Source organism: Xylocopa sonorina, chromosome 15 (genome assembly GCF_050948175.1).
Source record: "Xylocopa sonorina isolate GNS202 chromosome 15, iyXylSono1_principal, whole genome shotgun sequence".
In the NCBI taxonomy this organism is placed as follows: Eukaryota; Metazoa; Arthropoda; class Insecta; order Hymenoptera; family Apidae; genus Xylocopa; species Xylocopa sonorina.
Window position 1 is genome coordinate 6,222,622 of NC_135207.1, and position 12,473 is coordinate 6,235,094.

Below are 12,473 nucleotides of genomic sequence, written 5' to 3' on the forward strand. Positions count from 1 at the left end.
CAGCGCAGAAGGGGAGAAATTCAAGTTTAACCGGGAAAGCTATTAACTAGGAGAAGAGAAAGACGTAACGTGTAATTTTGCGTCTGTATAACCACAATCTCCGATATTTATGATACGGATTTCTGATTGTACGTAATGCATTGTTAATGGCCGGAAAAACCGTGGTACGACGCCGGAAAAAAATTCAAGCCCAAGCCCAGCGAACGTGACACGCGAAAAAAAGGTAGCCTAACTCGCCCTGCAGCGAGTCGTCGCTAATCTGCCAACTCTGTATCGATATCTCCGCTGAAAATCTCCGTCCACTTTGTTGCCATCGGTGCCTGGAACATCGTGCTGGCAACACGCGCGCAGGAGAGATGTTAATTTCTTTTGAATTACTACCGCGTAATCGTGATTGAATGAACCACGGACGAACGATCGCGAACAGCCGGAGAAATTACGATTTCGCCTCTGGCCTCGATGTTAAGTTTACATTTCTTCGACTGGAACCCGTGTACCTCTAATTACCTTCTATTCACCGCTCTTCCACCCGAGTGGCGATCGTTCTTGGTCGAAACGATGCCCGGGGAGACAAAGGGGGCCGCACGGATTTTTGTCTCACGGTGACAGTTCTATCGGACATTTCCATCCGTATCCGTAGGAGGCCGTTAGAAAGTGAAGCATACTGGAAGCGGTGCATTTTCTCGACGCGATTACGTTGCCTACGGCGTGTTAACTGTAAATCATTTAACGGTCTCGCACCGTCAATTTCCGACGCCCCGCTCGATCAAGGATTTTCAGCTGTAACGCGGTTAATATGCAAATCGTTCCTCGAAAGTGTTGCAAGCAGCCATTCCCACCGTTTTCTTCCTGATTACAGGCACCCCTGGTGCCGTCCCGTTTTCGCGGCGTCCATCGCCGTCTCGACCAGGTGATTTCAACGGAGGGGTACGAAGAGGAGTGTTCTCCTTTTGCGACAGAGACCGTGCTCGGTTAATTCGTATTAGCCGGGAGTGACGAGATAACTATCCAGGGAAAGGTACTGTGTTGCGCGATTTTAGAAATTGCATCCGCGTAACACGAAAATACCCGACTTCCTCGAACGGTCCTCTTTTTACTACTGACCACCAGAGTTTTAAGCATCGGTAATGAACGGATACGATCGTGCTTTGTTTTTAGTTCCGCGAAGCGCTTCCGGTGCTGTTTACTCGCCTCTGTCTTTACACGCGCAGCTTTCGTTATTAATAATGCTTAATTACAGAGCCAGGGAGGTATGAAAAATGCACGTCAGATTGCGGCTCGGATCGAGAATAGCAGTTTCTGGCTCTATTTGTAATTAGAGAACTGAATTACCTACCGTTTGAAATTCTCGTTAGTAGGTTACGTAAATATCCTTCTCGAATAGTTTATTTAGTATAAACAAGTATACAAAAGTAGCCTTTCAGTTGTATCAGCGCGCACGAACTTCGATGCTTTCTAAATCACTCTTTAGCTTCTTCTACTAATCGAAGTCAATCAATTAAAATTCAATATATTTTCTGTTAACTGATGTTAAAATTAAAAAGCCTCGTACACGCGAGGCGGTGTGCGAAAGATCGCAGTTACTTTAAGCGCAATGATTCATCTGGCGGTGATGCCAGCGTAACGAGTAGATCGATACGAAATTACGAATGGAAAGTCGAGCCTCCCACGAGTTCAATGTCGCACGGATTGTTAATCTCTGATTTAGTTCCTACACGAACTTGTCCTATTTAGACAATCGACGAACGAGTCGATTGTATCTCGCAACAATCAGTTACGGTACGATCTTTCTTCGCGCCTGTATATATTCCAGCTCGACGTACCTTTCTTTCTTCGATTCAATTATCTTTACGGATTCCTCGGATTCCTTTGCTCCTTGTACGTTTCAATCAGAGTTCCTTCGCGGAGTCTGATTAAAAATATATTCTCAGAACTTCGTACGAACTCGTCGCCGCGCATCGAAGTACGCTCTATTTTCTCTTGTTTCCTTCGGTATCTTCTTGCTCCACTTGTTCCGGCAGCTCGAGGCAACGTACACGCAAACTCAATTAAAAACTTATCAAAGGACCGCTCTCTGTTAAAGACCCATTTTGCGATCCATTCTGAGCGAACTACTTTTTAGCAGGCGCGAGTATAATTTACTCGCGACAGCGTTTAGTTGGAAATATCTTTTTCCAGTGACGTGTTCCAGTGAGAACGTGTTGGAAGCCGGATTCGTTCGCGAACAGAGGAAGATTCAGAAGGAAAGTCGGTTTCTTTCGGAGAGAGAAAAAAAAGTGTGGAGCCGTACAAAAGAACGCGCCATCGTTGGAGCAAATAGTAAAAGAGAAATCAGCGCTGTTATGGCATCCTCGTAATCGTCCGTGGCGTCGTCATCGGCGTCGTTTAGTTTCCGATGGATGCACTGCCTACGCGTGCGATTCCGCGAATCCCGTTCGCCGCGTGCGATCCTCCGGAGGCGCGCAGGAAGCCAGCGAGATTTAAAGGCCGAACGGGCAACAGGATCGTATCGAGGCGCGCGTTTCATTTCAGCCTGGAACGAACAGTATGCACGCGCGACGCGTAACTGTAAAACGTGATTTAGACGAAGAAACGTAATCTAGAAACGCTTAGCGTCGTTTAACTTTTTTCTCACGAGCGTCGCACGTTTTCGAGGCTCGACGAAATATCGAGGAAAGACATTAGCCGAAACGGCGTTCGAATAAAACGAGCGCAATCCGATTACGCGAATTAACCCCTCGCGCGCACGGTCGAACGGATTACACGTGGCGCTTTCACTTTTCGCGAGGCACGCGCGGTACACAAAACGCGAGCGCGTGTTTTATTTTAAACGCGTACTTTGTTTTAAAAGCGAAGCACACGCTCGGGGAGCAAAAAGAAAAAACGAAGCTACACCTTCGTATCGCGCGAGAGTAAAAGGCGCATTAATAACGGAACGTACGAGCGAAACGCAACGATCTAACACTGGTAATTTGCATAAATTTTCCAGACCTTCGAGGCGCTCGTCCATTAGATTACGATGTATCACACCTGTGGGAACCCGTCGCCGAGTTAAACAAAACACTCGAAGGATTTAAGGCTAGCTTTCGCACGAAACGGCGCTCGAGCCGTTTCTTTTTCTCCACCATCGACGAATAAAGGCCAATCGAACGGACTCGTATATAGCCGTCCACTGGTTGCACCAGCAATTTGCTCTAATTGATCGATGCGGAGGCCCACGGGATTCAAGGTATATAACGATCGCTTATGGGAAAGGCTCGATCCTACCATCTCCGCGAGGCGACTCCCCCGTGAGGCTCGTTACACAGCCTGATTATCACCTGGCCAGCGACCACGTCCGCTTCTTGCGACGATCATCGAGCCTTCTATCAATCAGAAAGCGAGGTAAAGAAGACGCGAATAACGAGAGCGAGTCACACCGTTAACCTGTTTCGAACTATATTTCCAGCCGCAAGAAGCGTCGATCCGCTCGTGAACGGCTCGTTAATGACGATCCACCTTTGACATTGACCCGCGCGGTTGCCAGAAACGGACAGAAAATCGTCTCGTAAATCCATCAGGCGGTATGCGAATGTAGCGGTTCGTAAAGGATGGAAGCTGGATGGTTCGCGCGAGACACGTTCAAGAGTTCAACGCAGCGAATCGGGTCAACCATTTCGACTACTTCTTCGACGATGATTCGAGCCTCTCGGTGGCTGGCGTGTTAAACTTTATTTAATCAGCGTGTCGTTTCAGACGGAACGAAACCAGCTGCAACGCCTGGGAAACGGGACAGATTTTGTATAGGAATGGACCACGTGTCCGAAAGCTTAACTAGCGATAATTGCATTTTTTAACACCTTGTTGGGAAATATTGCAAGGCAGTACTGTGTGGGAGCCTTTGAGACGAAGTTTGCACTGTGTCTGCTTACAGTGTGGTTCGCAGTTACAGTGCAGTAGGTAAGTGTGCTGGACTTTCTTTTCAACGGTTATTCTTCTTCTTCTTTTTCAACGATTAGACGATCATTTTATTCGTAATTAGCGATAATACGATGATTGGTGGGTGTTTAATGAAATTCGTTCGGATTTACGCGTTTAGATACAAATAACAGGCGATAATGATTAGCCGGGCTGTTGCGTGCGGGAAAGTGGCGAAGAACCGTCTTGCAATTAGATTCTTTCTAATTAGGTAATCGGAGGATCATCCGGGCGAAACGAGTTTACAAAGTAGCATCGTTACTGGAAAACTGTATCGCTGTTCTCTCCGATGGAATCGTTTAGGATGAAAGCGGTCGACGAATTCATGAATTCGCCTCGCAGAAGTTCAGGGGACATAAATAGTAAATAATACATCCTTATGCAAAATTAGAGGGCGTAAATAAAATTCAGGGCGTGGCGCGCGGTTGTAATACAATCGGCATTAACATCTGTTCGGATACCCAACGATCTGTTACGCAGCTTCTTAGCGTTTTACATAATTTATGCGACACCTACGCGAGGACAGGAGGGAAAAAACGGGCGAACCTGACGACGACGACAGCACAATGTGCCACGACGGTGTCATAATTGTCGTCGAACGAGAGTTAATAAATACTCCATTTGAATGGTAATAATATCCATCAGGAATTTCCGAACGACTCGCGGTGTTTAATAGGCGTGATGCATAATAACGGAATAGGACTATTTTAATATTGAGATTGAAATATCCGAAGACTGCTATCCGCGTTGATATTCAATATCAACCGGATGACGGACAAAGGGTATAAAACTCTATTGTTAAATGTAATGCAGAGTGTGAATGATTTTAGGGCAGGCAGTTCGAAAAAGAAATAAATAGAGTGACTGCAAGCGATCGAGCTCGAAAGACTGAGGTGCGAAGGAAGAGCGTTTGGAACATGGAAGCGACAGGACCTCCAGGCGACCACGAGGAATGAAATCTGTTTTCTGCTTGGCTTTAAGGCGACGAAAACCAGACGACACCCTCGAGCGTTTCGACGCCAGCTTTTTCTTGGCACAGTGGACGTGGGAATTACTTGCCACCTGCAAATAATTATCCTGTGCGTTTCCTTACGACATCGTCCCTCTTTGGGGCCTTGTCTAAATTCTTGAATGGGCGATGGCGTCGAGGGTGTCCTCGATGCTAATACGAGCAACCGTTACTTGGCGCGAAAGACAAGTCGAACTTCGTATTTCTTTGCCAAGTTCCATTGCAATCCTTTCGACGGTATTCGTTCAGTGTGAAATCCGTGTTAAGTAACGTAATAAAAAAATACACGGAGCCCCTTCCCGTGACTGAACAAGCCATAGGTATCTGGTAAAGCTTGTCGATACTTCGTCCGATCGTTACAGCAATCTCGCATTCGCTTCGATCTCTATTCCCGCACTTGTTCCCCGTTTAAGCATCCGCGAGGATGCTCTTTATCGGCGTTTCATCGAGCACAAACGATTCCAACGATGACCGCATGGCTCGCGAACGCGTCTTAAAAATGGGCGGTATTAATTCTTCTGGTTAATTCGCGATGAATTAAATCGAGGCGGATGAAAGAGGCGCTACTTTTAGATACGCTCGACAAAAGTAAACACGGTAATTGGCCACGGCGAAAATGAAGGTTCGGAAACCAGTCTGACGACTTACGTAAACGAAAAAGCGTCTCGCGAAGTCATAAAAGATACGGACCTGGCCGTGTACTTTTTTCCCTTTCCTTTTTCTTTCTTTTTTATTACGTAAAATACCAACGGGATTTATTATTAGTATATCGCGGATTCAAGACCAAACTGGATAAGCGATCGCCGATAAAGTTTCGCCGGAACGGGCGCCTCGTAGCTATAAACGAACGTAACCGAAGGGTTCGCAAAAGCAGAGCAAAGTTTCTCCGTCCTACATTCTCGTAACAGCAATCTCGGCTTTAAACGGAGGAAATAAATAAAAAATCTGTACGCCGGGACATCTGCTTGCGAGCAGGTGGTCCCTCGCACCGTGTACGTTGAGCAATTTCGCGAATAACGCGAAACCACAGACGAGGAACGAGATAGAGCCATCGTCTTACGGGGCTGCGTTACGAATCGAACTATCGAACGTGTACGAAGAAACGTACAGGTTTTCTTATATCCCTCGGCCTTTAAAGCGACGAGTTACGAGCACTCTCAGTTGTATCCGATCTTATATTTAACTCTGTTTCTTTGCTTTACAGGCAAGATGCGAAACAGGTAGTTTTGCCAGCAGTGGGAGCTCTCTGAACCTGGTAGCTTTTGCCACAGCTCAGATGTCCATTACTTGCGTGCAGAATTTGCAGAATAGAAGCTCTGAAGTATCTCAATATGTGTTGTACTCGATTTACACTACAAAACGCTTCAAATAATGGGCAACGCAAGAGGAAAGAGAGAACCAAGTGGATTTTAAGGAACCGATGAAGAAGGAAGCTCTGCGATCAGTCAGCATTAGTTTAAGCTTAGAATAAGTGGATACAATTATATTATTTATCTTATACGTTACTTTTAAGCGAATTATTGTACTTTTTTTAATACCATACGCCTTAGTACGTATAATTGCGATAGGACAGTTAGAAAATACTGTTTAATAGACATAAGTACTATTATAAAGTAGATTATAATTGTAATTTATCGTGTATTTTATTAATTTGGTTAAATAAATTATTTAGTCAAGAGTAATAATACGAGTTTCGTTACTTTCCTTTCAATCTACCTTCCTGCAAATCCAATTATTTGTCATTTGAACGCGATGATCGTGGAGATCTTGGTAGTTTCCCACTTCCTGGAAATTGACGTCACTTCCGGGAAACGCTAATAATTCTCAGAATTCTCGGTGACGTCATTTTCCAAGAAATGCCACGTTCGGATACCTCCTACGATGTTATGTTCTCCTGATACATTGCCGATTTTTCGACCGAAAATCTGAAAATCCGACTTTGTATCAGGAGAACATGACGTCATAGGAGGTATCGGCAATTCCAGGAATTCTCGATGACGTCATTTCCAAGAAGTGGCACTTTCGGATACCTCCTATGACGTCATGTTCTCCTGATACATTTCCAATTTTTCGACCGAAAATCTGAAAAATCGACTTTGTATCAGGAGAACATGACGTCATAGGAGGTATGCGCGCCACTTCCAGGAAAATGACGTCACTTCCAGGAATCGCCGAAATTCCAGGAATTCCTGATGACGTCATTTCCAGGAAGTGGCACTATTCGGATACCTCCTCACTACTTATGTTCTCCTGTTACAAAGTCGGATTTTCAAGATTTTGCTCGAAAAATCGGCAATGTATCAGGAGAACATGACGTCATAGGAGGTATCCGAAAGTGCCACTTCTTGGAAATGACGTCATCGAGAATTCCAGGAACTGACGATACCTCCTATGACGTCATGTTCTCCTGATACAAAGTCGGATTTTCAGATTTTCGGTCGAAAAATCGGCAATGTATCAGGAGAACATAACATCGTAGGAGGTATCCGAACGTGGCATTTCTTAGAAATGACGTCATAGAGAATTCCAGGAATTTCGGCGATGACCGGAAGTGACGTAATTTTACTGAAATACTCGGTACTCTTAGCTTGAAGTGACAATATTCGAATTTCCAACTAGTTTAAATTGTGTTCAGGTTTATTTTTACAAGATTCTCTTGTTTGAGGACTGGAATTGGTCTTTCTAGGATGCTGGGCAGGTTGTTAAATAATTAACGAGTTAATTAACCATAACAGAACATTTATTATAACTCTTTAACAATGCATAATATTACAATATTGTTCTTACAAGCTAATTTTCATAAATCTATGTTCAATACACTCTGTACGATTGAAACTTACGAGCTAAAACATGTTTGCTAATTTTACATTTTATTATACTTAATTTTAATACTTACTTTTAAATTACTTAAATTCTCTGTGAAAAGTGTTCAAACTGCTCGCACAGCATTATCGACAACGGAGTAAACTCCTTGTGGACCCGTGGCGCCATCTCTGTAAAAAGTGGTGAAACTGGTCGCCCAGCGTTATCGACAGCAAAGCGAACTACCGCTACACTGGCGCCATCTCTTGGGAAAGCGGTGAAACTAGTCGGCAATTAGTTCCAGTACTCTCCGCAGAGATGGCGCTAGTAGCTCTTGAGTGGTTCACTTCGCTGTCGATAACGCTGAGCAACCAGTTTGAGCACTTTTTACAGAGATGGCGCCACGGGTTCTGGGGCAGAGTCGGCATCATCTGTCTCGCTCTTTCTTATAGCTTTCGTATATGTCTTTCTCTCTCTTACCTCTAAAGCGGCAAATATACAATAAATTATAATAAAACTAATCAAATATACAATAAATTGTAATAAAACCAGTAAAATGTACAATGAAATACAGAAGAAATTACAATAAAGCTATTGAAATATACAAGAAATCACAATAAAACAAGTAATATGTACAATAAATTACAACAAGGCTGAGGAAATATATAATAAATTACAATAATACTAATGTATTGTAATTCATTGTACATTTTATTAGTTTAAGAGGGCACAAGGAAACATTTTTACACGATCGGTATTTTGGAATATAGAATACGAAAGTACTATACACGCCAGATGGCATCTTTCTCTTTTTAATAGTAATAGAACGTAATGTAACCACAATCGTTACATGTGACTCGTTCATTTATTTGTACAGTAATATTTAGATAGTTGCTTAAAATCTAATATAATTACTCTACTTGACGGTAATTTGAAATCATGTTTTTGTAAGATGTCAATGTTGATTCGTAATTTGCATTTAAGATGTCTAACCTCTTTTCTACCGGCTGTAAACGTTAACCAACAGTTTTTTAAACGTTACTCGCAAATAGTGTTACAATTGAAAATGAACGAAGCTATCGTGTTGCACGAGGAGGGTAGCCCAAAGTTCGAGATGTTCTTTCGCTACATAAATCCCAAGTTAAACGTCGACAGACAGTTCAACTTTGTAAGGCAGGTGGACGAGCCGATAAACAATTTTCTTTGCAGAATTGACAGAAACATTAATATCTATTTAATGAAAAAGATCCGTCGACAGAAGAAAAAGCACAGCGAAAACAATATTCCAGAGGAACTAGAAAACAATGTTGATAACAACAATATTAAATTTGTGAAGAATCGCACGGTTCTTAATGGCGATCTTACGTGTAAATCAATTCTGGAGGATTCATCGAACGTAAAATTGGTCATCTTCGACACAGAATACGAGCTGAAGCACAATATACCTTATATTACTAAAATAGAATTACCTTCGAGCATATTAATCGGTTTTCCAGCTTATCCTTCAAAGTTTGAAGGAACAAATGTAGATAAAACCAAATCAACATTCGATTGGTACAGACAAGGGAAACAGTGGATACACATTGCAGAAGGTTTCTTATATATACCTACAAAATCTGATTTGGGGTATAAATTAAAAATATCTTGCGTACCAAAAAATGACGTGGAATGCGGACCCGTAACAGAAATTGTTTCGAATGATATTGTACAGGTTGGTCCCGGTGAATGTCTTTTCGATACCAGACATGCTTTTACAAAAGATAAATTATCTGGTAAGAGGTAAGCATTGAATCACGAGCAATTGTTTTTAAAAGACCTCTTCATTTTAGTTTCTTTTCTATTGCAAATAGGTTTTACCTTGAAAAAGAAAGAAAAGTTATGGTCTAATAGTAAGTTATGGTCTAAGTTATCTAAAAAGAAATATTTTAGTTTCAGAATAACATCGTACAACATATTGGCAAATGTGTATTCGGAGACGTCTTTATCCAAGGATACTTTGTATCCGTATTGTCCGCATTATGCTTTATCTATGGACTACAGAAAGCTACTGATTCTTAAAGAACTGATAGGTATTTTCTTTCTTCTCCAATCTTTTACTTATATTATCGTTATTATGTAATTACATATATAATAGTATTTATACGTACAAATTTTTACGATGCTTGTATATATTTTCAGGATACAACTCTGATGTGATATGCCTTCAAGAAGTCGATGGTAAAGTTTATAATAATGATTTGCTAATGTCTTTAAATGCACTGAACTACGATAGCGTGTTTAATTTCAAGAACGAAGTGCGCGAAGGCCTCGCTATATTTTACAATCAGGAGAGGTTTGATAAATTGATCTGTGATTGTAGTGTTCTTTCACAAGATATAAATCTGGATCAATTTAGCAGTGTTTGGTCCAAAATTCAGAATGACAATGTGAAACAAACATTTCTCAATAGAAATACAATTATTCAGGTATGTATCAGAATCGAAATCTTATTTTATCGGATTTTTCACAAATTTTCGTAAATAACTACTATGTAATACATTACAGGTAGTAGCGCTACAATCCAAAGAGAATCCTGAAATATTAGTTGTTGGCAATACACATTTATATTTTAAACCTGAAGCTGATCATATACGCTTGTTGCAAGCGTATTATGGATTAATATATTTACGCACATTTGCGAAAAAGATAAAAGAAGAGGTATTTGTAAAGAAATAACCGAGAGTTATTCTATATAGATTCTAATTAAATCCTTAATGTAATTTGATTAATTACGTATTAAAAACATTCCAGCACGCAGAATGCAATGTTAGTATTTTATACTGCGGAGATTTCAATAGTGTACCAGAAAATGGAGTTTATCAATTAATGACTGAAAATTATATACCAGAAGACCATGGTGATTGGCGATCCAGTTAGTTTCCATTTTATTTCTCCTATGTAATAATTAAATCGTACATGTTTATCCATTTGTGGGAAATTCCGAGTGATAGAAAACTAATATATTTCTAGTTGTTCTAAATACGCGAAATATCTAAATATCACAGAAATATGGATCCACTATAAACATCTACGGTTTAATAATAATAATAATAATTCCTACCAAACTATAATTTATATATACGTATAAATGTATTTTTGTTACGTTAATTTAGGTGCCGAAGAACACGTGGAGAATATATCTATCGAACACGACTTGAACCTGTCTAGTGCCTGTGGCACTCCAGAATATACGAACTATACGGCCACCTTTTCCGGCTGTCTGGATTATATATTTTACCAAACTGACCATTTGGAAGTCGAACAAGTTATACCGATGCCGAGTAAAACAGAACTTAGTGCGTATACAGGCCTTCCATCGGTAGTGTCCCCAAGTGATCATATAGCATTATGTGCCGATCTAAAATGGTCAAAATAAAAAACATATATATTACTAAATTGTGTACAGAACGTTTGTCTTCGCCACATGTTCGTACGGTAGGGTCGTGGATTTCAGTTTACATAAGTAATGTTTTAAGCATAATGTACACGCTACAATTGACATTTCTTAACTACATTTCAAAACATATATTTTCATATTTTTAGTATTTTTTTATTATCTCGTACGTCTCCGGGAAGTTCAGTCGAATTATACATAGTTTATCACGTTTTAATTATGATTAATTTATTAAATAATAACTTCAACGTCGTAGGATTTTTATAAAACGTACGCAATAAAATTACTTTTCAATGTTTCCTTTTTCTTTTTTTCAAAATAGCATTTGTAATCTAAGTTAGATACACATATAGCGAATAGTTAAAAAATAATCTTTATATTCTATCCTCTAAAATAATAAATGAAAAACCTTACGCTATACTACGGTGTCCACTTAAGTTATCATGTATATAAACAAATAAATGGTGAGATGTTTGCGCAGTTACACCTGTATTCTAAAAGAGAAGTTCCATATCCACACGGTATTATCACATTAATTTTTTTGTTTTTTTAATTTATAATTACGAAAGTGTACATTCATATTTCAGTAATACAATAATTGCGATAGCATTATTACAGATATTATGAACGATTGGTGTTAATTTACAAGATTTTTTACAGACATTGTAATAAAATTTTTGTTTAATTAATAGGGGTCTGCAGGAAAATAACAAAGTCTTAAAATAGCTTTCTACGGTTTATCTCACATTACATACACAACTGTAATATCCTTCGAAGAAAAAAATTCTTGTATTTATATAAAAAATTTCTTAACGCATCACAATTATTCACGATGCGAAATATTCTAAATCTAATTAAAATCCGTATAGTTTTTGAAACATGTAGCTACTTACTGTCTCGATGGGAATATTTTGCATAATCTTAATTGCTCACTCGTTATGAAAGATTCCCATAAACAATGTACTTGCTTCCAGTTTTACAATATTAGAAACTACCTGATATTGTTCAATCGTTTTATGATTAAAAGGCCATTATGTGTATTATCGTTAAGAGAACGTATGAGAGGAACTACTTCGTAAATTAGTGCCTTAGATTTTATTTCTTCAAAATGTTAATGTTCATAGAAAAATTCATTGATTATCGTACTGTCAGTTTCAATAAAGTAGAGATATTTAAAGGTATTTATTACCTGCAGACCCCTTCTTACCTTGAAAACATTTCTATTTATCCTGTTAATAGAACGTATCTATCTTTTTCTTTTATTTAGAAAGA

General features: G+C 39.9%; 1 protein-coding gene across 1 annotated transcript; it reads left to right on the plus strand.

The window, feature by feature from the left end:
• The first annotated feature begins 8,716 nt into the window (after positions 1 to 8,716).
• Positions 8,717 to 11,212, plus strand: LOC143430782 (2',5'-phosphodiesterase 12). The gene is made up of 6 exons (XM_076907201.1): positions 8,717 to 9,547; positions 9,698 to 9,837; positions 9,947 to 10,233; positions 10,313 to 10,465; positions 10,559 to 10,679; positions 10,921 to 11,212. The coding sequence occupies exons 1-6, from the start codon at positions 8,721 to 8,723 to the stop codon at positions 11,181 to 11,183; spliced, it is 1,791 nt and encodes a 596-aa protein (XP_076763316.1). The 5' UTR covers positions 8,717 to 8,720; the 3' UTR covers positions 11,184 to 11,212.
• Positions 11,213 to 12,473: the final 1,261 nt, after the last annotated feature.